The following is a 25,110-nucleotide window of genomic DNA, read 5'->3' on the forward strand; positions in this document are numbered from 1 at the left end:
CTATCCACAGCCTCTATGCCTTTCATTACTCAGAAGCAATTTTGTTGCAGTCTGTACATGCCAGGACTTTGAAGACAAAGACACTATTATGGCATTGTTATCAAAGCCCAGAGCACATAGGTTTTCTTTTCTTTCTCTTTTTTTTGTATATTCTGCACTAGAAACTGGTGCTTTAGCATACACATGCTCTCAGAGTCAAGCTGGCTGTTTGAACATTTCAGGGATTTGTTTGTATTGATTTGCTACCACTGCATCTTGAGGATCGTCTGCTTCTGCAGCCGCCAACAGTGCTTGCAGTGACAATAATACCAGTAATAATATCATCGCTGCTTCCCTTTGATCTTTCAAGATATTCAAACAAATAGCTTCCATAATGGAACTAATAATAGAAGCCATAATTTACTGATAAACCAGGCTTTGGCGGGGAGGGGGGTTAAATGAATGTGTTTCTGGAATTTTCATCTCCATTTTCATCTTCCTTTTTCATTTGATGTGTCTGCAGGTCCTGCTATTTTTCCTATTAATTCTGTAAGACTCTGACCTGCCAGATCTACTTTAATGAGCCTCTCAGAACATGCTGAATCCTGGTGGTTTTGAACAAATCAATTCTGGGAACAGGGGCTGGGGGAGGAGGCTGGGCAAAGTTCTGTGTTTGTAATTTTTTTTATCACATCACTGACAACAGACAAGCTGTCATTGAAGCTGACCTCTCCTTTCCCTTTTTTTGTCAAGTGAGCACAGTTTAGCCCACAGGCAGGGGTGTTTGGAACACACAGTCCTGCAGGCACCGAGGGTGTTTGGAACACACAGTCCTGCAGGCAATGGTGCCGGCATTTCTCTTCATCTCTTCTTCATAGCCATAGTTACAGTGTAAGAACGAACCCGAGCACTGACTGCAGGAACATGCTAGAGCCCTGGCAGGAGGCTGGATACAGCAGAGTGGCACTGTGGTTACTTGGCCAGGATTGAAGCTCAGCTCTGCTGACTGCCTTGGCTTGAGCCTGTGTACATCCTTCTCTGGGCCTCTAGGTGCACCCAGAGACACTCAGAGTGTGCAAAGGTGGTGGGGCGTGGAGGGGGGTGACGCAAGAAGATGGTATTGACTGTTTTATCTGACTTTTCTCTCTACATTTGGGGCTGACAATGACATAAAAGTGCTCATGACCCTTGCCCCTAGCCTGCAGTCACATCCTTCTGGCAACTGATTGATCACAAAGACAAGTGCCACTGGATCTGGAGAATCCAAAATGCTCTCCTCACCAGCTGCTGGGCGAAGGGCATCACCTAAGTGAATCCTGAGGTTTCTCCCTCACCACCTCCAGGGCCACAGATTAATTGCCAACACTTCCCTGGCCTAGCTGGCAGCTCCGGAAGCCAGAGCACTGGGCCCAGGAGAGGTAGCGAGGGCTGCATCCATGTCCCAATAGAGCTGGAGCTGGCAGAGCAGGTAGCCTGGGAGCTAAGTTTCATCAGAGAAACAGAAGCTGTTCCCCACTGTCCCTGTGTTAAGCGCCCACTGGTGGCTGTTACTGGGCTCCTCTGTGGCATTCACATTTGCCAGTGTGGCCTAGGGAAGTGAATCACGGCGTGCGGCTAGGATTGACACAGGGTCCCTGTGGTTTCAGGGTCCTAGTACTCTCCGCTGTCCTGAGGACATGTGACTATGCAGAGAGGTGGGTGCCAGGCAGTCATCAATCAGTATTCCTGATAGTGGCTAGTGGCTTCTGTCAGAGACATAAGGTGAAGGTTAGGACTAGAAGTTTCAAGGCTTTGATTCTGCCCAGGTTTCAAAGGCAACTTTTGGGTTCTTTGACTCAGCAGAGAAAAATTCCCACTTGGAGGACATTGGAAAGTTGCAATTTAGCTATGAATATGCCTACTTTTTGACCAGTCTCCGGCGTGCCTGCCGTATCTGGGTATTTGACTTGGTCCCTTAGAGATCAGAGAAGTTTCTGTATAGTTCATCTTTAACTACATTATGACTGGGTGGGTGGGCCCTTGGAGACTCTCTGAAGAGTTTCCAATATTGGTAGAGCCTTTCACAATCTTATGTCCATACATCTCACAGATTCCAAAAAGTCTACTTTTCATCCAAGATGTCAAGTTCCTTCAAGCAAATGCATATCAATGACAACATGCAGGACACGGGAAACTATCTTGGTCAAGATAGAATTGAGACTTTGGGAAAGCACGAATTTTAAGAATTAGTCTCATGATGGAGCTGGAGAGGTAGGACAGGGGTTAAGGCACTTGTCTTGCCTGCTGGCCCCCAGTGGAATCCCTGGCACCACATATGGTGTCCTGAGCACCACGAAGAGTGACCTCTGAGCACTGCTGAGTCTGGCTGCCCCTGGCACACACACACAAAATAATTAGCCTTAAATTATAGACTACAGGGGTGAACTTCCACAGTCAGCTAGCTTGCTCCCCTTTGCATCTAAACCAGTGTTTCTCAACCTTTTTCTCACTCTGATCCCCTTCTGACCTGTTTTCTCCCTTGTTCCCCAGCCCTACGTTTCATCTCCCTAGTCTCATGCAGTGTCCTCCATCTCCATGAGTTTTACACCCTTGGCTCCCCTGGGATACCCTAGGGGCTCACCTGGGGTCGCATGGCCCTGATTGAGCAACTGTGCTCTGCAAATTTCATGCACCTGTCTGACAGAACACATGGGAATTCAAGGCACTTCCAAAATCATTTCAAGCTTTTCCTGGAAATTGTCATATTTTGGGCTCTCTTTAGCTGCCGTTGCTATGATACGTTCACGCACATTTGGGTCTGTTTCCTAGCACATCTATTAGGAGGGCCCCAGATGAATGTCACCAAAAGCCTGCACTTTCCTGGCTTGTTTTCTGCCTCTGATTGCAGAAGCACTGGAGGGAAAGTCCGGTGTCCTGGACATCCATATGTGAGCCTTTGCAAGGAACATCTGCTTTTTAGAGCTTAGGTGTGCAGGGGGCAGGGTCTTGCTTGGCCTAGGGGATAGGTGAAGGGACAGGGGAGACAGGGACCAGAAGTTTTTTCCATACATAGGAAACCCTCCCACTCTCCTTCCTCTCCCCGATGGTCTTTGGAAAGAGTGTTCTTGGGAAAAAGGGAGAAATTATTCACAGGTATAACAGAACAAGGGAGAGCAGCTAGAAGATTGATAACCTCCTCACTCAGACCAATGATACACAAAAGGGAGAAAAAAATGTCATACTTAATTCAGTGAAAGCTATGCACACAAGAGTTCCTAACCAATCTACTTCCGTTCAAACTTGATTTGTTATACTGTTAATTTTTAAAAAGAGCAATCCTAGTGGACTCTTAAAAATATGTTATTCAAGGACCTGGTCCAAAGAACTAGTGACAGTTCAGTAAGGACTTATACTTTTTTGTACTTGCAAAGACAGGATTGGGTATTTCTCTTTTGATTTAAGTACATGCTTTGCAAAAAAATATCTCTGTGTATATGTGTGTACGGAAATGACTCACTTAAAAGACAGTACTTGCAAACAGTAGCACCTGGGCTAGCCTGGCGGAGGCGTATAAAATTCTCTACTTCCGTCTCTGACAGCATTGGGGCTGCTTGGTTCTTCCTGTGTGCCCACCTGGAGTCGAGCCAGTTGAATCAATAACTCAATAGCAGGATGGACAATACAAGAAAAGAGGAAATAAAAAGAGGGAAGAGAGGGCAGTCTGCACAAAATGACTCAAGATGAAAAGAGGCCAAGGAGCATGACTCATCTTTTCTTTTCTAAAGATGTGCTATTTTGTAAAGAGCTCTGCACAATCTGTGACTCAGAAGGAAATCAGCAAATGTCAAAGTTGTTATGCCCAGCGACTCTTCTGCCCACTCATGTTCTCCTCGGCATTGCTTCTGGGAAGCTGAATAGAAGGGAGATTGATGGTGATTCATTTTTCTTTCTGTCCTTAGGGAGCCCCAACCTGGGAGCCAGAAAGTGACTAATGCTTTGCAGACCCTATCACGGCCCAGCTCCATCCACAGAATCCTTTCCAGGCTTGGGAGAACCAAGTTCCACTACTATCTTGCATACCTTAAATAGCCACTTTGAAGAACAGGGCCATAGGTGTCTCTAGCACCTTTGGTGACAGTCGCAGCCCATATCAGGATCCTCTTCAAAGCACCAGTTCCCACAGCCATAAACTCCAGGGCCTTGCCTGACTCTCTGTCAGAGTGAAAGAGCCCTCTGTGACAGCAAGGTGAATGCTCATCTCGGTCATTTGGATTATGCTTCTAATCCCAGCAGTCCCTGGAAACCTGACAAGTAGTGCTTGCCATATGGGCACTGCCTGTCCTCAAGCATGACTCACCTCTTCCTTTCTAAAGATGTACCATTTTATAATCCAGTCCAGGTATCCAAATCTGCCATGAGAAACAAACATGGTGTCCTCCCCAATATCTTTACCTTTTAGTCCTTTTGATGGGTCATTTTCAAACATCAACCAATTGCAGTGAGAGACAAAGGTTGGAGTGCAGTAGACGTTTGAGGACAAAGAGACTTGCTCACCCTTACTGGACCATAAAATTCAGACATTAAAGTGAGCATGTTAAAGTGAACAGCTTAGTGGCATTCGGGGTAGCCTAAACCTAAACAATCCCTAGTTTCAAGGCATTTTCATCCCCACCCAAAGCAAATCTCTTGCTGTTGTTCTCCATCTCCTGTCCCTGGCTACCACCAATTTGCAGGTGGTCGTTATAGACATGCCCATTTTTGACTATTTTAAGAAATTGGAAACTCTTGCATGGGTTCTTTGAATTAGAATGATGTTTTCAAGGCCACCCCTGTGGCAGCATGGGTCAATCTTTCATTCCTTTCTCATGACTATATAATATTTCATTGTATAGGGAGAGCCCATAAATAGACCTTGTTTAAGCAAATACAAAGGGGATGAGTGATAGAACGGGACTTAAGACATTGGTATTGCATGAAGACAACACTGGTTTGATGGCCAGCACTGCATATGGTCCTCTGGGCATCGCCAAGAGTTATCTCTGAACACAGAGCTAAAAGTAAGCCCTGATCCCTGCTGGATGTGACACCAAAACAAAACAGTAAACAGTATCTCAATTGCATCTGATGCTAATACTGCCCCCTGCAGATCATTCCAGTGCTCTGCAGGGAGCCCATGTTGGATTCCACCATGCCCTTTGGGAAACACTGTTAGGCTGTATTATGGGTCTGCAGCTCTCTTTATTTACTCTGGCTCCCTTCCCACTCTTTCCACTGGCATTTCTTGCTGAGGACGCCCTAATAAACAGCCTGTTCCTCACAAATGTTTCAGAGTCTGCTTTCTGATGAGCTCAAACCACAGGAGAAGAAATGCATGTGTCTGGTCCATTAAGTTAAACTAGAGAACTGGAAACAGAATCAATCATTATTTCGCTAACATTCCAGAAATGAATTCCAAATTGCCTTTTATGTGTGTTATTTGGAGAAAGCAGGACTGTTTATTTTGTATGTGTCTATAAAATCTTCTGCAGGCACTGAGCTACAAAGTGGGGCCAATCTGGAGACATTAGGTTTGGGACTGGGAGACCAGATGTCACAATACCCTCGGTGAAAAAATATTTTAGCTTTCAGCAAAATAAGGTTACTCCCTCCCAAGCTGCTCAATGAGGTGCAGGCGCTGTGTGAAGGCAGCTGATAATTAGGAGTGGGTATAAACAAGCAAGCATTAGAGACTATCATATTCCTCACAAATGTCTTTTGAAAAGAAATATCTCTTTAAACCAATAATCATATTCTCCTAGGCTCTTGCCCTGTCTCCCAATCATAAGAGGTGTGCTCAAGCATTGTTTGCTATTAAACCTGGTCCCACTGTGGATTGAAGGCAGGGAGAACAAACGGCAGGCTTTCTTCAAACAGCTCTGAACTCTGCTCAGTATCTGGAATCTGAGAAGATGAATCCTGAAGATTATCAGACTCCTTGCTCCAAGGGACTGTTTCCCACAATTTTCGTCTGACTTACTTCCCCAATCAGCCACTCACCCCAGTCTGAGAGCAAGATGGCATTTGGGAAAAGGTCCACCACCTTCTGAAGTTGCTGGCACCTGAATAAAACTTGTTTTGCATCAACTCTTCTCTCCTTTGAGCGGTGAGCACCTGGACCTGGGCTCACTAGTGGGAGTTCCGGCCTGCTCAGCAGGGGCAGTTGCAAACATTTATTCACACACAGTCACATACCTTCAAGGGACTCAGAGCTGAGGGTTCGAAGTTTGGGACCACTCCCTGGGCTTGCAACCCCAAACACAGGGCTGACTCCCTCCTGATACATTTCACTTCCAAGGCAAATGGAATGTATGTCATATCCCTAATATTTCCATCTAGGCAAAGCAGATGTGCAGAAGCAAAGCAAGCGGTTAATTGGCTTAATCTACTCATTGCAAGTTCCAAATTCAGCATGTTTTCAACCCATGTCATGGGGCAGAGATTAGCCAATCATCTCTACGTCTTGGGACAGTTACCTCGTATCTGTGGTTTGGCATTGGAATCTGCACGTCACTGCCCTTTTTTTTCCTCACCTAATTTTTAGATTCACCACCTTTAGGCACAAAATGGAGTCTAGTTTCAAAATGAAGCTGCAGCGGCCCTGTTCTCTTTCAGCACCAGGTTTGAAGTATTAGTAGTAGGAATTGGTCTGGTGGTGGTGTCTCTGGAAAGGGCCCACCCCAGAGGCCCCTTCCTTCCCTTCCACCCTCTCATTTTTGGTCATTGTGGACAATGTGACTCTTCTGCCTTTCATCTGTCAAGCTTTTCTAGTTGACCTGCAAGTTCCATCTGAGTTGTCTGTGGATGTGGGGTGGGGTGGGGCTATATTGTGACACTGAGGACATCCCATTCTCTCTTGTTGGTTTGTTCTTCTTTGGGGATCACTTCTGGGAGCTTCTGGGAGTGGTTCTAGAGCTACTCCATGCACGGTGCTTCCGGGTCACTCCTGGTGGTGATTAGGGGGCCATGCATGTGGGGGCTAGAACTCAGGGTTCTCATATGCAAAGAAAGGCATACACTCCACCTCTTTGAATCATCTCCCTCACCTTTCCTTGGAGCCTTTCCTTCATTGTGCCGCCAGCTAGATTAAAGACGCTGATTTTGTTGGCTTTTCTGGGTGGCACTCCATACCTGGACAGAGCTGGTGGAGAGGGCATAATGGGCACGGCTCTGTAGAACAACTCAAATCTGACCTAACAGACTTCATCATCATAAGAGGTCACACTTACATCGGCTTGACTTTGGGGAAGTGGGTCACTCTAAGGTGAGATTTGACCTCGAGAGTCCAATGTCTTGAATGTGTGTGACTGCTGTATTCATTTTTGTTCATGTGTATTATGTCCCCATCACCTTAGCAGATCAAACCACAAATAGATGTATTGTGTTAGGTCATCATGCCCGTGAGGGTGGGGGCTCAGGCACAATTTGTCTGGGTCCTCTACTTAGGGTCTCCCAGGTTGCAATGGAGGGAACGGCTTGAGTGTTTTCTGAATCAAGACAGGTATAAGAGACACTTCCTAGCATGTGTTAGCAAGGCAGACTCCTATAAAGATCATCCTTTAGTCACAGGCTGTGACATCTGTCTCACTTGTACCATTTCCCAGCGAACACAGGTCCCACCCACCTTCACAAGGGAAGAATTATACCAAGACGTGACTCATTTGAAGGTCTCCTTAGGGCCTGTCCACCCACGGCCCTCCATAAACAATGCTTATTCTCCCGCATTAGAAACTAAACTCCCCCAGCAAGGGAAGATGCAGCTGTATGCATCTTCACCAAATCCTCAAGGGCCCCACATCTGGTCACACATCTGTCATGACAGGCCCATCTGTTTTTCTGAGCAGGTTTCCCAGCTGTAGTTCCTTGGTGTGTCCCAACTGTTAGAGGCTAGGTACCCACAAAATGCTCCACAAAGTCAGAATTTTGACTCAAATTAGGATCCTTTATTAGCTGGACAGTGACTGCTCTCTCAAGCTCAGCCTGGGTAAGAGAGGGTTTGGTAAAGGGACAAACCATTTTCTTGGAATTTCACTAAGAGAGCAAGACAATTTGTAGAAGCCAAACAAATTGGTTAGCTAAACAATCCATTGGTTAATATAGAAACTAAAAATAAAGCAAGCAATAGTTAAACAAGAACCAAAAGCAAAGTAGTCAAATAATCAATAAAGCAGTCAAGCAATCAGTAGTTAATGAATCAACAGAGTAGTCAATCAATTGATTGATGCAGGAACTAAAATTGGTTAGCTACACTCTACACTGATCCACTCCTGTCTCATTTAAAGGGCCAAGTTAACACACAGCCTGGATATCAAAGCCAAGAGTAAAGCAATCTGTTTCTTTCTCAAGAGAACGAGGTCATTCTTTCACACCAACATCTGAACAACACATCAAAAGATGTGTGGATGAATGGTGGAGTGGGTGAACTTGTCTTCACAACTCATTGTCTTCTCCATAGACACTCTGATTTTGAACAAAACGAAGGTACACCAGCAGTCCTCCTCCTTGTAAACTGTCTGGAGGTGGGGGCCAGGCACAGTAAACCTTTTAATTTCTGTGTGTTCAGTTCCCCTACCCTCCCTCTGGGACTGGACTGAAATCCCACAAGGAATCACAGGTATGTTAAGAAGCTGTGTGGGTCTTCTGTCTTGTTACTTTTTTGTTCAATGTGGATTGAGTGAATTATTTTCTCCCTCTCTCTCTTTCTCTTTGTTTTTGGGCCACACACAATCACACCCTACCTGCCATATTATCTCTTTTACCCAAATTATTATTTCTTCTTCTTTTTGCTTTTGGATCACACAAAGTTGTACAGGGGCTTACTCCTGGTTCTGACCTCGGGGATCACTCCTGATAGGGCTGGGAGAATCCTGATAGGGCCTGATAGTGAGGGATTAAACCTGGGTCTGCTGCATACAAAGGTAGTGCCCTCCCTACTGCACTGTCTCTCTAGTCCTTAAAATGTTTTTTCTGAGTGAGTTTTTGACAAGATCAAGATAAGATCCCTCATTGCCAAGTTTATAGGAGGACTCTATTAATATGAGAAGCTACTACTGATGCCAAGGAAAAAGGAGTAAGAGCAGTTTTCTAAACTTCAGCAGAGTCCTTGCTGACAGACTCAGTTTCCTGAAATGTCAAAGGCATAATTTGTAGCGAAAAAGACCAAGAGGAATACAAGGGCGTTGTCAGGACAGAGAGCCACAGCTGAGAGGCTGCCCAGAAGCTGGTAGCTTGGGTCTTAGGCTTGGGCTGACCCATGCTGACAACGGTGTACTCTGGCCTGGTGTGTGAAAGTACACACCCCTATCCAGGGGCTACAGAGGGAAGTCCATCAGGATGAAGTGTGAACAGGCCTGTGATCACCTCACTTTCCTCTGGCCACCTTGTGCACCAGCACCCCTCTGTCCACCTCTCCCCAGAGGCTTGTCTGTAGTCAAGTAAGCTATCTCTCTTACTTTTCATTTTATGATCTGGAAAAAGCAAATGATAATAGTGTCTAGTACACAGTGTGACTGTTAGGAGAATATTAACATGGTGCCAAGGGCAGAATGTAATGTCCTATGTAATAAGTGTAATGTTTCTGCTACAAGCAAACACCTATCTTCAATGTGCTGGGCAAGGGTAGGGAGGCAGCCTTCAAGGCCAGGTAGATGGTCAACGATTCTTGCCACCCAACTCAGATTGATGCCCGACCCTCTTCCCATCTCCTGCCCCCCACCTATGCCATGTGGCCTGTAGCACTTTCTTGTAGACATCCACATGGCTTGATTCAGCACTGTCAAGATTTGCTTCAACTGTCTCTTCTCTGGTGAGAGCTTTTTCTGGCCACACCCCAGAAATCATCAACCTTCCTGTCCCCGTCCCTGATTTTCCTCCTTATCTTTTATGCCCCGTTGCCATTCTATGTATTTTGTGGTTTATAGTCTGCAAATTCCACCAGGACAGGGTACGCCCCAATCACCCAAAGGCTTGCTGCACACATCTGGGGTATCCTTTCAGTAGGTTTTGGACAAGTGCAAACAAAGGCATCCTTGAGAGGGAGGAAGAGGACTTCTGAAAGGACCCCACTGAGAGAGGACGGCACTTGGACTCATCTGCCGGGACGCGGCTGACTTTCATCGACGAGGGAAAGGCAGGAGCAGGGCTTCGGGCGGAGAGAGAAGCAAAGGGGCCCAAGTGCGGCTTCCGTGGTGACTTCCCGGAGCCCCTAGCAGCTGTCCCCCCGCCCCCGACCCGCCCCGCCAGCTGTGCGGGTAGGTGGCCGGTGGGCGGGGCCCTCGACGGGCGGGTTCTGCCCCACTCGACCCCACCCACTGCGGCCCGGCTCGCCCTTTGGCGGACAGGCCCCGCCCCCAGGGGCGGGACGGGAGGCGCGCAGGCGCACGGGCGCTCGCCCCCGGGAGGGCCCGAGGGGTGCGCGGCGTTGCGCAGTCCCCGTCGTCGCGGTCCGGCCCGGCGGCGGCCACCCAGTCGTCCGGCCACGGCCGGTCCCCGTGGCCCCGCGGGGCCGCCATGCCGCCGCCGGGCCGGGTCCTGCTGTGGCTCGCTGTGCTTCTGGGCCCCGTCCGCGCCTCGCCGGAGTCCGCGACGCCGAGCAACTTGACTCCAGGTGACGGCCGTGCCCCGCGCAGGTGGCCGGCTCCCCGCCCCCGCCCCTCCTCGCGCGCCCACCCGGCCCCGGCCCTCTGCCTCCCCCGTCCCTCCTTCTAGGAACCGGCCCTGCTTCCTTCCTCCCCCCTGCGCCCGCGCCCCCTCCGCCCCCCCCCCCCGTCCGTCCCCACTCCTGCCCACCTCCCCCCTCTTTCTGAAGCAGAAAGAGTTTCTATTGAAAGAATTTCAGCCAAGTGTGTGCTGGGGGGCGCCGAGGGACAGGGAGACAGAGACAGAGAGACGAAGACAGAGAGACAGAGAGACAAAGACAGAGACAGAGACAAAGACAGAGAGAGACAGACAGAGGGACAAAGACAGAGACAGAGAGACACAGACAAAGATGCAGAGACACGGACAAAGAAACACAGGGACAAAGACAGAGAGACAAAGAGAGACAGAGACAAAAACAGGCAGAGACAAAGACAGAGACAAAGAGACAGAGACACAAGAGACAGACAAAGAGACAGGGGGACAGAGACAGATCCAAAGAGAGAGAGACAAAGGCAGAGACAAAGACAGATAAATAGAGAGACAAAGACAGAGACAGGAACAAAAACAGAGACAGAGAGACAGAGACAGAGAGAGACAAAGAGAGACAAAGACAGAGAGACAGAGACAAAGACAGAGGGCCAGAGACAAAGGCAGAGAGACAAAGACAGAGACAAAGAGAGACAGAGAGAGACAGAGAGGGCGAGGAGGGGGCTTCTGCAGGGGGGAAGCCCCTGGATTCCCTTGGCCAACTGCGTCCTGCTTCCTTTTCTCCTCCCCTGCACATAGCAGCCTTCCCAAGCTCCAGCCTTCCTCCGTCCCATCCAGGCTATGTCCCCACCATTCCCTCCCCTCCCGTTAATCTTCCAGTCCATCCTTTCTCCTTCCCTCCCTCCCACCCACCATCCTTTGTCCTTCCTTCCCTCCCTCCCACCATCCTCTCTCCTTCCCTCCCTTCTCTGCCCTCCCTTTCCCGCCCATCTTTTCTTTCTCTCCTTTTTCCACCATCCTTTCTTTCAGAGACTCCCGCATCCCTTCCCACCTCCTTTCCTTCCTAATTTTTCTCTTGCCTCCCTCCCTCCCTTGCTTCTCTCCCTCCCTTCCTCTCTTCCCCCTCACCCTGCGCTCCTCTCCTCCCTTCCCTCTTACTTTTCTTCCTCTGTTCCTCCCTCATCCTTAGCCCAGCACCGCCATCCCAATGGGGCTTCCTGGGTGCTCTTGCTTGCAGAAGGTTAGCCTTGCTCCCCGCTCCTGGCTTAGTTGGCTGGGCTTTCAGGGTGCAGGGGCTCCTAGCAAGGGTGGGGGCATGGGATCGGTGGGCCACCTCACTCAAGTCCCACCCTCTTGTGCAGAGGCACGGAATGTTCTCCTTATCATCGTGGATGACCTGCGTCCATCCCTTGGCTGTTACGGGGACAGGTTCATCCGGTCCCCAAACATTGACCAGCTGGCCTCCCGCAGCCTCCTCTTCCAGAATGCCTTTGCTCAGGTACATCGGGGGACCTCTGGGTGTGGATCTGTGCCACACGCGCTGAGGGGGACAGGGTCCCTTCGGGAACTCTTGCAGCGTTGTTTGCACTAGGCATCTCTGGGGAGGGAAACAGTGCCTGGAAAATGGCTTTTGAGGAAAGCTGGTTTTCCGCTGCCCAGGAAGCTGGTGCTGTCACAAGTGCCGTCTCTCGCCTGCCGCATCTTCTTTCCCTTGTGCGGAGCAGAGAGGGATGCTTTAGAATGCCAGCCTGGGCTGCCAGCGCGCCTTGGCCAAGTGCCAGCCGGCTGCCTCCTCACCGAGGCCCATTGTGTGGAACGCACTCATTTCCTGCAGGCTTGAGGGGCTAATGCCTTCCCCCCCTGCCCTTTCTTTTCCTGTGAATAGCGGGGACATCTATAACCTTGGTTGACTCTGGTCTGTGTGACTCAGCTGCCGGAGCTATTAACGAGGACCCATTGGTTGCCTGGTTACCATTTAGCTCTCAGAATCTGTTGTCCTCTGAGGACACTTACCTCTGATTTTCTCCACAGCAAGCAGTGTGTGCTCCAAGCCGCGTGTCCTTTCTCACCGGGAGGCGACCTGACACAACCCGCCTCTATGACTTCAGCTCCTACTGGAGAGCGCATGCTGGAAACTTCTCCACGCTCCCCCAGTACTTCAAGGAGAATGGCTATGTGACCATGTCCGTGGGCAAAGTCTTTCACCCCGGTACGACTCACTGTCCCCAAGCTGGGCTTTCCCTCACTCGCGCCCGGTACGGGGATCCTCTCAGCACAGTGCTTCTTAGCAGAGGGCTTGGGGCAGGGGGAACCCCTGCTTAGCCACTGCCCCCTTCCTGCAGGGCGTTATTCTTGACTTGCCCTCCCCTGCTTCCCGCATGGTAGAAGGGAGGAAGACGTTTTTCCCTTCCGTGGTGGGCCTTTGCATACCTCGCTTCAGAATGTGCAGAGCTTGCACCTTACCCTGCACTAACTACCTCCTGCCTTTCCTTCTCTCTCTTTTAAAAAATTTTTTATTAGTGAATCACAGTGAGGTCCAGTTACAGACTTACAAACTTTCGTGCTTGCGTTTCAGTCATACAATGGTCAAGTACGCATCCCTCCACCAGTGCCCATTTTCCACCACCAGTGGTCACAGTCCCTCCCACCACCCCTATCCCCCCACCCCCGCCACCCCACCCCGCTCTCTTTAGCGCCCCCAAGAGGATGCTGAATCTCACTTTTCCTTTTTGGCACTTGAGGCATTGCAGGATTATTTGAGAGCAAGTTGTAAAAAGAGGAAAGTTCTAAAGAAACTCTCGAAGTCCTGTGTCATTGTCCTCTCCCTTCTAGGAGAGCAGGGTTTGGATGTCCTCCCTCTGCTCTGGCGATTTTTTTTTAATTTGAGCTTGTCCTGTACATAGCACTGTCGTCTCATTGTTCATTGATTTGCTCAGCGGGCACCAGTAACATCTCCATTGTGAGACTTATTGTTACTGTTTTCGGCATAATGAATATGCCACAGGTAGCTTGCCAGGCTCTGCCGTGTGGGTGGGATACTCTCGGTAGCTTGCTGGGCTCTAGGAGAGGGGTGGCGGAATCAATCCTGGGTTGGCCGAGTGCAAGGCGAACGCCCTACCCGCTGTGTGTCCCGTACATAGAGTTTTCTATTCTCCAGGTAATACCAGGGTCACCTAGTCCCGTGGGCAGATAATGCCACCTGTGCGTCCAGATGGTTGTCACATCACGTGGCGGCAGGCAGAGGAAATGTGCTCAAGCTCCAGTTCTGGCTGTGCCACTGCCCCCACGCAGCCCTCCTCTCTGAGCGTCAGGCTGCTGCTTCAGGAAACTGGAGTGGTGACTGCCTGGATGTCCACCTGGGACACAGCCCTAAATTAGGGTGTCGAGGGGCTTCTGTGAATGTCAGTAGTGCCCAGCACCAGGGGCTGCCCCTTGAGCCTGGCACTTTGCTCACTGCTCTCACCGGCGGACTCCAGGGCTGCCCTCTGGAAGCCAGTGGCCAGTCGAGCAGGAGAGCCTAAGAAATCAGGGCAGCCTTGTGCTCCATGAGCCTCACCTCCTCTGCCCCCCTGCCTGAGCATGGGGATGGGGGGCCTAGGGGGGTGCGGGGAGAGAAGAGAAATGCAGCGGTTATGCTTTCAGAAGTGGAAGTCAAAGCAGGCCTGAGTGGGCGTATTTGATATCCCCGTGCTAATGATCAGACCCAGAGGTCAGCCACCCAATGCTTAGCCTATGGTCCTCCTGGAAACGTTATCTTTGTTTTGTCTGGCAGGGCAGGGGGAGGTGGCACACCCTGGGATATGTAGGGCTTATCCCTGGCTCTGTCATCAGGGATCAATCCCATTATTCAGGGGACCATATGGGGTGCAGGCGACTGAACCCAGGTTAGCCGCGTGCAAGGCCAGCGCCTTCTCCACTGTACTGTTACTCCGGCTCCTGATCTTTGTTCAAAGACCCCATTAAGGACTCCATTAAGGGTCTGTTAAGGACCCCAGTAAGGAAGGACTTACTCAGGGAGGCCAGCGGCTATTTCATTGGGTGTCATTTACTGGGCCAGCTGCTCCTTTAATCCTTTTAAGCAGAGAGCTTATCGTGGCACAGACATTTCAAGGCGGACGCATACGCTTTATGAGTCATTGCCTTGCCCGTGGCCACACGCTGACGAGGGGGGGCAGAGGCAGCATGTCAGCCTGTCTCCTGGCCTTCTGTATGGTAATCCATGGTGCTTACTCTGTTCATCCCCCTGCACCTGGCGCCCCATTTCTTCTGCTAGCGATCCCTAGGAGAACTTCATTTTATCACTGTGTCCTATCTCTCAGGCCTTTACCTTGGATGCCCTCCTCGCCATTTCTGGCAGCCAGCCCTGCCCTCACATCCTTTGCAAGCCTCATGGGCTTCTAGAAACCCCGGCCAGCCATCAGCTGCCCCATATCCACTCTGCTCAGAAACCCCCTGCAGAACCAACACTTCTGCTTTCTAGTCCAGAGTTTTCTTACATTTTTTTCCATGGTTTATTTTAGCTGGGGAGAATTTTTTTCTTTATGGGCCACACCCAGCAGTGCTCAGGGCTACTCCTGTCTCTGCCCAGGGGTCGTGCCTGGTTCTGCTCTGGGGACCCTGTGTGGTGCCGAAGACAGAAGCAGAATCGGTTGCAGACAAGGCAGGCGCCGTGCCCCCTGTATTCTTTTTCTGGTTCGATTTCCTTTTTCTTTCTCTCCTTTTGGCTTTTGTACCATACTTAGGAGTGTTCAGGGCTTATTCCTGTGTCTGTGCTCAGGAGTCACTCCTGACTGTACTCGGGGGACCCTATGTGGTTCTGGGGATTGAACTGTGGTCAGCCACATGCAAGGTAAAGTGCCTCAAATTCTGTACTATCTCTCCTGTTCTCTAAGAATGTTTTTGTTAGTGTTGGGGCCATACCTGGCTGTGCTCAGGGCTTTGTCATGGCTCTGCATCTAGGGATTGTTTTTGACTGTGCTCGGGGGACCATATGCAGTGCTGGGAATCAAATCCAGGTCTGCCTCGTGCAGGGCTAGTGCCCTATGTCTGTGCTATCTCTCCGGCCCTTTCCCTGAGAAACTTTTATGTGGTTATCCTGGGCATATAATATTGGGATATAATGGGGCTGGAGTGATAGCACAACATGTAGGGCATTTGCCTTGCACACGGCTGACCCGGGTTCAATTTCCGCATCCCATATGGTCCCCTGAACACCGCCAGGAGTAATTCCTGAGTGCAGAGCCAGGAGTAACCCCTGTGCATCACCGAGTGTGACCCAAAAAGCAAAAACAAATTGGAATATAAATGGAATATTGACCTGATAATGATGTAGTTATTTATTGTTTGTTCTTTAGTGGCCATACTTGATTCTTTCTAGAGATTCTATAAACAGTCCCTTCCATTTCTGCTTTAGAGTTAGCCCAGACTCGGTGTTCACAGGCATGAGAGCTCGAGACTGTCCGGTCTCAATTGTGTAATCCATGGTGGACATCAGACTAGGCACTGCCCTTCCGTACGCTGCTGGCTGTCTCCCGAGGGCTCTGTGGAACTAACCTTTTAATCCCTTGTTCAGCGCCTAGCCAAAGTTGCCAAGTCAGGGACCTGGTGGTGCCGGCCTGGACCCGGGGTCAGCAGCACACGCAGCATGTGCATTGACCCTGGGACTCTCTGTCCATCCACTGGTATTGGCTTGTAGCCGAAGCTCCTGACTTTAGAGATACAAACACTGAGGCCCCAAGAGGGAAGATGGCGCGTCTCCTGTTATTTAAAAAACGTGAATTCTGGCCAACTGGCGAGAACCTCAGCTCTAACTCATGAAAACTATGCTAAGGGAACATCGAACGCAAGAATAGAGGGCCTTTTCGTGGTTGGACAGTACTGGAGCTTCAGTGCAGGGGACTGATGAGGCCACACACTCAGGGACATGCCGGGGCCCTGAATTTCCAGTAGTAACAAATCGTTGCATATGTTTAGAGGGATTGGGGCAGGGAGGGCATCACGGGCCCCTTCCTGTTTCATTGGGCAAGTTTCTCTTTTTTGCCCCCTCCAGGAATATCTTCAAACCATAGTGATGACTCTCCGTATAGCTGGTCGATCCCACCATATCACCCCTCCTCGGAAAAGTACGAGAACACCAAGGTGAGGCTGAGCAGGGGAGCCTGTTCTAAAGGGGAGCTGCTTCTTAGCTGCCTAGGAAATCAACCTTCACACAGCGAGCACTGCCCATGCCTTCCGGCGGCTTAGGCAGTGAGGGTTTGGGGGCCACATCTGGTGGTGCTCAGGGGTTACTCCTGACTCTGCACACAGGGATCAGTCCTGGTGGGCTCAGGGGACCACAAAGGAGCCCGGAATCAGACCTCACTTGGCTACTTGCAAGGCAGACGCCTTACTCACTGTACTGTTGTTCTGACCCCCTTACATGCGAGGTTGCTGATGTTATCACAAATCTGATGGTTGGCCTTAAAGGGAAGGGAACAGGTGAATTCGTTGTTGTTTTGAGCCATACCCAGTTGTGCTCAGTCCTTCCTCCTGGCTCTATGCTCAGGGATCACTTCTGACAGTAATGTTATGTAAGTTCTATTCCTATTTTGGAACAACCATGAGAAGTAGCTATTATACTCCGATCCTTTCTTATGTTTGGAAGCTATTGATTAACCTTGATCAAACAATTAAATGGCAGGTAGAGAATTCAAATTCTCTTCCTTCTGACTTGCTTTCCATTTTCATGAAGACTCCTGTTAATTAATCATGTGTTTGCATGTTGATTGGCAGTATGCCTCTATCTTCTTTTTTAACAAGGGACTTAATTGTTTGCAATTTTTTATCAAAATTTGCTGTGATTTGTGCTGTGATTCACAGTTCCATTCAGGTGGCCTTTCCTGCTTGCAGTGTGCCAGAGTCCACCCACCAACAGACTGGACTGTCTTCAGTAATAGACCTTTGCCCATCTTTGGTTCATATATTTTTTTGGTTTTTGGTGGTTTTTGTTGTTGTTTTGGGGCCACACCCGGTGCGTTGTGGTTCTGTGCTCAGGGATCACTCCTTGTGGCCTCAGGGAACCATTTGGGATACCAGGTATGGAACCCAAGTCAGCTTTGTGCAAGGATAATGCCCCACCCACTGTATTATTGCTCCAGCCCCCCCCCCCCCGTTGATTGTTTTTGATTGTGGGATCAGAGGCAGATTTCTTTCAGTCATTACTTTCCTTGAATTAGTTAACAGTCTGGAGACAGAATAAGCAGGAGACCCAGAGCAAAGAGATTGCTGTCCCGTGCCTCAAAAGGGGAAACTCTTCTGTTTATTCCCACTCCCTCCCTTTGTGGCATGCCCACCCCAATGACAGTGAGGGGAGATGAAGCCTCTGTAAGTCGCTCTTCCCGACTGCCATTACTGTGTCCAAAATGCTGACTGTAGATGTTTTGTTTGGAAAGACATGCAGGGGACCCGACGGAGGACTCCATGCCAACCTGCTTTGCCCTGTGGATGTGGCCGATGTGCCCGAGGGAACCTTGCCTGACAAACAGAGCACCGAGCAAGCCATCCACTTGCTGCAGAAGATGAAGACGTCGGCCAGTCCTTTCTTCCTGGCTGTTGGGTACCATAAGCCGCACATCCCCTTCAGATACCCCAAGGTAAAGGGCTGCTGGAGGGTCCAATCCCTCACACTCATGGCCTCTGTGTCCTTGGGGCTAGGGGAGGCTCGTGGGAGGAGGGTGGTCGCCTCCTGCCTCTCCGGCTGGCATTAGTGCACTCAGTGCGTGAAGACGGGAAACAGATCAGGGCCAAGTGGTGGGCTTGGGACATGTCAGGGTCTCATGGGAGAGGCCTGGCTTTAGGCCTGCACATGCCAGGGGTTTTTGTCCTTGAACTCAATGGGAAACGCTTGGATCTGCTGGTAAGATCCTCATGGATGAGTGGAGACAGCTACCCAAGCCTGCAATAAGGTAAACTCCCTGGGGGGGCGCGCTTCCGGAGAAAGCCTGAAGGCCTCGGGCCCCTTACCCCTTTACCCTTAAACACAGGCCACTAGATTGCATTTTGGAGCCCCAAATTTCACATAAATTCTGAGTCCCTAAATGTATTTCCACTGGAGCACACGGTTTTCTGTTTTTTGGTTTTTTCATTTTATTCTCTGAAGAGGTAGTTTGGGCCACAAGAGCAGCTGTGCCCGGGCGGGGAGTGGGGGATAACGGGGTGTTGTTCAGGACATATGCAGTGGCGAGGCTTGAACCCAGGTCAGCCTTGTGCAAGGAGAGGGCCTTCCTCTCCTCTCTCTCCAGCTACAGGCAGGCTCTTCCTTTGAAGCTGCTGGCATTTTCCCCTATTCTCCTTTCCCTAGACAAACACTGCTTCTCATTCCTCATGTGCAGAGGCTCCAGGTACGCGCCCCTCAGTTCTCTGCCCACTGGGAGGCTGGGAGTGTGCAAGGTCCCGGTGTAAGGTCTCTGCAAACTGGCCCCGGGAAGAACCCTGGAAGCTGACACTTGATGAGTGCCCCCAGCCAGCTGCATTTCATGCTTTGACAGGACTCCTGGGTGCTTGCCCCAGGGGTTGTTGGAAGCATGGTGGTCCCCGAATTTTGACCCCAACCATTTTCCTTTGCTGGGGTTACTTGCTGACCTTCCACTAGCCAGAGTCAGATCTAGCTGGAGTCTTAGAGTCGGGGCTGGTCGTGAGGGTGCTCCCCCTGAGTTGTGGAACCGGGAGGTGGTTTGGGAATGCACGCTACTGCCCTTTGGGCGCCCTCCTGGCGATGCTCTGAGGATCGTATGGGGTACCGGGGATCGAACCCTGGCTCAATCAAACCAGACAGATGCCTTGCCTGCTGTAGTATTGCTCCAGCCCCTGCTGCCGTGTCTTGGGTAGAGGGCAAGTGGGGAGAGGAAAGCAGGAGCGCATGGCTGTCCGGCTAGGAGAAGAGCTGTCCCCGCCGCTACATTGGAGGAACACACAGGTGGCACGATTCCCCCCCCCACCCCCCGTCAGGCCACCGAGTGCTTCAGGCTGACATTGGCGGGCGTGTCTAAGTTCAGAGGTGTGGACTACCAGGGAGCCCAGTGTGCTGCCATGGAAACACAGCCATGGCTTAGGAACCAGGCATTTCCTCTGTGAGCAAAATCCCAGGCTTCTGCATTTGCTGAGCGGTAACATCCTGGTGGCTTTGTGTGCTCTTTCCCGCCCCTCCCAGGAATTTCAGAAGCTGTACCCCCTGGACAGCATCACCTTGGCTCCCGATCCTCAGGTCCCGGCCGGCCTCCCGCCTGTGGCCTACAACCCCTGGATGGACATCAGGGAGCGAGAGGATGTGCAGGCCTTGAATCTCAGTGTGCCCTATGGCCCGATTCCCGTGCACTTTCAGGTACCAAAGACACCCCCTGGGGCCGAGCCGGCCACCTGCCTTAATGTCATTGGCGACTCCACTTCCTATCACCTTGTCTGTGCTGCTGGGCTTGGGGGGCGCACTGCAGGAAATGACGACATAACACTACTGGGAGGCGTGTCCTGTGGGTCTGCACTTCCACAGCCCAGGCATCTGGAGACTGGCCCAAAGACTGCTAGTTGGGACTGCAGGGGCCAGCCCACTCACCGTGGCAGCTCAGGCTGGGCCTGAGACCATGCATTCCCAGGAACCTTGTTAGTGCCGGTCCCATGTGCTTAGCTTCACATGTGGCATCTCCCGTGGTTCCCAGTGAGATGTGGGAGGGAGCTGTTGTCCAGGTGAGAACCGTAACGGCAGGGAAGAGCAGTGATGGGCGCAGAGCACACGGGGGCAGGTACCCTGGGTGTGCGCGACAGGCAGGGCTCATGATCTCCACCTCTGGACCAGATTCCTGTTCTCCACAACCTCTGCCTGGCTGTATTACAGCATCTTACTTCTCTGGCCTGTTTCCCTCTTGTAAAATGAACCCAGACTGAGCAGGATGCCTCCCCCCCCCCAGGTCAAACCTGTTTGGTGTGGGGACTGGTGAGAATATAGAAAACATCTGGGTGTCAGGTGTCCCTGCCAAGTGAGGACACCCCTCCCGGTTTGCACCTTTCTACCCCTCTTTCTTCACTACCCAGTTGGGCCTGCAGAACTGGTCACATGACCCAGAGGATCTCCTGGGTATGCACCAAGCTGGTCCCTGCTAAAGTTCACCTTGAACGTGGGCCCCTCATCTTGCAGCTTGGGGCCAATGCCCAGGCTACATTGCATTTCACACTTGCACCCCCAGTTATTTGTCCTCTGACTCTGTGTCACAGGAGCTACCCACCTCAGAGGCCATACTTGGACTTTGTCACCTCCCAGGTCTGTTTTGCCTTGGTCACCATTTGACACAGTGTCCCTTGAGCCTTTCTTCCTTCCTGCGCATGTTTTCTGCCCACTTCCCAGGGCTCACAGGGTACAGACTTCTCCATTTCCTCTGCCATGGTGCCCTGGAGTCCTCGCTCCTTCCCCAAACCACTGTACTCACGGCAGGTCACTTAACTGTTCTCTCCGGCCCTTTAGCATATTTGAATATCCTTGCCTTCATTTGATCCCCTGAGCCTGGGTGCTCCTGCCAGCCCATCTGCCCGCCAGCTCAGTTGTTTTGGTTTTTGTTTTGGTGGGCCACACCCGGTAGTAATTCGGGGGGACTCCTGGCTTTGTGCTCAGGGATCACTCCTGGCGGGCTCAGGCTACCATATGGCATGGTGGGTCTTAAACCCAGGTTGGCTGCGTGCAAGCCTTCCCTGCTGTGCTCTCTGGCTCCTCCTGCCGAGTTCTGCGCTCTAAGAGAGGAACCCCTGCACCCAACCTCCAGCCCCAGCTGCTCATTAACTCACGCTCTGCCCCCTCACCCTTTTTGCCTCCTCCCTCTGCCTGTCTCTCAGGGGATGGCCACATTTTCTGCTTCAGATATGGAGGCTGGTGCCAGGCCAAGGGAGGGGAAAACATAGGCTAGACCTGGGCACTCGTCTGGGGAGAGACCGTTGCTGGCTGTGTGCCTCTAGACAAATCATCTAACCTCTCTGAACCCTGGGTTCCTTGCACGAGAGGGGAACACAGATAGTTAGGGTAAGTGGTAGTTTGGTGACTCAGCTGACGCCCAGCTAAGTGCTTGGTGAATGGGTTCTCAGCTTGCGACCCCATGGGGCACTGGGTGTGTTGCACCTAGAATGAGTTGAGATGGGGTGTGACAGGGTTGTTCCCTGATCCAGCGTGTCTGAGGCCTGCATCAGAAGAGGAGGTTCAGGAAGAAGGCACGGGAAATGGAGGCCGCTGAGATGACAGGGAGAGACCCTCCCGTTCCCCTCACACAGCCTCGGGACCTACCAGAAAGTTCACAGCTGATTTTTGTCTTTTGTTGTGCTGCTCTGGGGAGGGAAGACCCGGGCGTGCTCTCTCAACTCCTGGACCCACAGGAGCATGAGAACAGGACCCAATGGAGCAAGAAGTGGCAGCCCAGTCTGCTCTGAGATCTGTACCCCAACGTGAAAGCAGCCTCATACACCTAAAACACATTTTCCTTTTGAGGTGATGCATATACATAGATGATTTTTTGTGTTTGTTTGGGGGCTGCTCAGGGCTTAATCCTTATTCTGGCGAAGCTCAGCAAAGCGCTCCTGTAGGGTGCCAGGATTGAACTTGCATCTGTGGTGGGCAAGGCAGCCAGCCTGCCCTGTGAACTGCCACTCCAACCTGCATATGAATATGTTGCTATGACTCCAGGAGAAGGGGAAACCAGAGTCAGGTATCAGTGCAGGACCGCGTGCTACACCGAGCGAGGCGCAGACTAACAAGGCATTGGCTGTTGAAATTCCACTCACTCTGCTTTTGTGTCTAAATCTGCAGAAGAAAATTCGCCAGAGCTACTTTGCGTCTGTTTCCTATTTGGACACCCAGGTTGGTCAGCTTCTGAGCACATTGGATCATCTTCAGCTGACCAACCGCACAATCATCGTGTTTACCTCCGATCACGGTAAGCATTTCCTAGCATGCCCTGGAGAGTCTCAAACGTCTACTGTTACATGAAATGGGCTTTTGCCTTCACAGACAGGTGGGATTTGGGGACTCAGCAGTGCCCTGAGGCTGCACTCATGGGATGGTTTTCGGATCATGTTGTCAGTCTTGGGATTTCTCTGGAGCTTGTGTGAGGACTTTTACCACCTGCTGTCCTTTTTTTTAAAATTCTTTTTAAATTTTATTTAATTATTTTTTATTAGTGAATCTCTGTGAGGGTACAGTTACAGATTTACATATTTTTGTGCTTGTATTTCCGTCATACAGTGTTTGAGAACCCAAGAAAATATAAAAGTCACTGCCCCTCAGAGTCCTACCTCCTGCTCCCCAATTATCCCCTGAGGTCAGTCTTGCTGGTCTCCTATTCCACTATACCCCTAAAAATGCAAACCCCACAACTTTGTTGTCAAGTAAATCATAGTGTTCAGTTTTCTAAATAGGACTGAAAGCATTTGGCTCTTTTGAAGTCTGGCCATCCTCCTGTAATACCTGCGAGCAGGAAGACAGCTCTTTAGTGCCATCAGCTATGATGGGGAACAGTTTCAATTGTACAGCAGTGACTGAGTGTCAGAAGAGAAGAGCGATCAGGGGCCGTAACTTGGGGCTGGAGCGTGCTATCATGTAACTGGTTGAGGACTGCCTCCATGCCAGTGAGTGCTCTCTCTCCCTCCCTCTCTACCTCCCTCTGTGCCTCCCTGCTTCCCTCCCTCCCTGCCTCCCTCCCTCCCTACCTCCTTCTTTCTCCCTCCCTCTCTCCCTCCTTTCCCCTTCTTTCTCTCCCTCCCTCCCTACCTACCTACTTCTTTCTCCCTCTCTCCCTCCTTTCCCCTTCTTTCTTTCCCAGCCTCCCTCCCTCCCTCCTTCCCTCTCTCTCTCTCTTACATGTACTCTCTCTAGTTCATGTGCACACATTCTCTCATGCACTCTCTAATGCGTGCTCTCTCTCTCTTATGTGCATTCTCTCCCTCTCTCTCTCCCTCTCTTTAAGGTAGGCTGATTGTGCTGAGGGTGTCCTTTGGCTCCTGGCTTCTTTCCATTTAAGAATGTCATCAACAATCCCCAGTGTCATTTTTCACAGGCTTAACTTTGACCTGCTAAAGGCCTATTGTCTTTCTCTCTGCCTGGAGCTATTGTAATTGTTCGTTGTTCCCCTGAGGATCTGACATAAACTCTTGACCATTTTTTGGTTCCCAGTTTTCCCTTCCAGTGCCAACAACCTACCATATCCGATGGAGGCAGGGCCCTTACGGACTCCCCCCTGGCTTGGAGGCAGCCATGGTTGATTACAAATGGCCCTTCTCAAAGGGTTTCCCAGAACCCAAACCTCTCAATAAGTCCATAGACTTATCCATGGCAGGATTTTATGGCTTGAGGTGTTTTGTAACATGAACTACTCTGCATACAATTTGTGTTTAATGGATGTTTTTATACCAGAAAGTGTGCTAAAACTTGAAAAAGAAATTGCCAACATAAGGTGTTTCTGCTCGGATTTTCATGCCAGTTTCGGATCACACCTAGCAGTGCTCAGGGCTTACTCCTTGCCCTGCACTAGGGGATCTCTCCTGTGGACTCAGGGGACAATATATGGTGCTGAAGATAGAACCCCAGTTGGCCGCTGGCAGGGCAAGTGCCTTGTACCTTGTACTATCACTTCAGCCCTCATAAGGGATGTCTTAAATCAGTTAAGAGTTGTTTTCCATCAGGTCATATTTATTGGCTGTGATATGTCCTTAACAATTGGATATGGTAGCCTTATCTTCTCAAAATCAGAGTGGTTAAGTAATTTAGCGTTACAGTTCATTTCATGGTGAGACACACCCTAGCAGGTAGGGCAGTTGCCTTGTACACAGCTGACCGGGGTTCCATCCTCTGCAGGCTGCATGGTCCCCTGAGCCTGTTAGGAGTGATTCCTGAGTGCAGAGCCAGAAGTAAGCCCTGAGCACCACTGGATGTGGCCCCCAAACCAAACCAAACTGAAAAAAAAGGTTAACTGTGAGTCATAGGACTTAAGTTGGAGGAGATCGATTGACTACTACTACTGGGGTCCCCTCACAGTCCCGAGTGAGTCCATCTTAGCAGGGGGTGGGGGGATTATGTGTGGAGCCCTACCTGACTATGTTTTTGTTAGTTGCTCATTATAAGAATTTTACTTTAGTTTGTGGTTGTATTTTTTTTAATTTTAAAGGTTTCCTCATTCAGGATGAATGTCTAACTTCAAATAAAGCAATATTTGGGTAAACTAACCCTTTGTGGTGATATTTGGGAGTGAAGACACGGACCCAGTGGTGCTCAGGGCTTGGTCCTGGCTCTGTATTCAGGGATCACTCCAGCAGGGTTTGGGGGACCATATAAGATGTGGGGTATTGAAACTGAGTGGGCTGCAGATAAGGCACAAGCCTTACCCACTGTACTATCTCTCTGGCCCACTTTTAGAGGAATTTCACCCTTCTAGGTGATGAGTTTCTTCTGCCTCTGATTTCTTTGACAGAAATAAAATGGTATCTAAA

At 50.5% G+C, this 25,110-nt stretch overlaps 1 protein-coding gene and 1 pseudogene across 1 annotated transcript in view; one reads left to right on the forward strand and one right to left on the reverse strand.

Moving 5' to 3' along the window:
* Positions 1-10,505, reverse strand: LOC101538249 (ubiquitin-conjugating enzyme E2 K-like; annotated as a pseudogene).
* Positions 10,382-25,110, forward strand: part of IDS (iduronate 2-sulfatase) — a 21,800-nt gene continuing 7,071 nt past the window's right edge. Inside the window, exons 1-7 of the mRNA XM_055120643.1 lie at positions 10,382-10,600; positions 11,982-12,118; positions 12,652-12,829; positions 16,670-16,758; positions 18,051-18,251; positions 19,808-19,978; positions 22,436-22,562. Coding sequence (XP_054976618.1) covers positions 10,504-10,600; positions 11,982-12,118; positions 12,652-12,829; positions 16,670-16,758; positions 18,051-18,251; positions 19,808-19,978; positions 22,436-22,562 — 1,000 coding nt within the window. The 5' untranslated portion in view covers positions 10,382-10,503. The remainder of the gene's footprint in view (positions 10,601-11,981; positions 12,119-12,651; positions 12,830-16,669; positions 16,759-18,050; positions 18,252-19,807; positions 19,979-22,435; positions 22,563-25,110) is intronic.

The sequence above is a fragment of the Sorex araneus genome, chromosome X (genome assembly GCF_027595985.1).
Source record: "Sorex araneus isolate mSorAra2 chromosome X, mSorAra2.pri, whole genome shotgun sequence".
Lineage (NCBI taxonomy): Eukaryota > Metazoa > Chordata > Mammalia > Eulipotyphla > Soricidae > Sorex > Sorex araneus.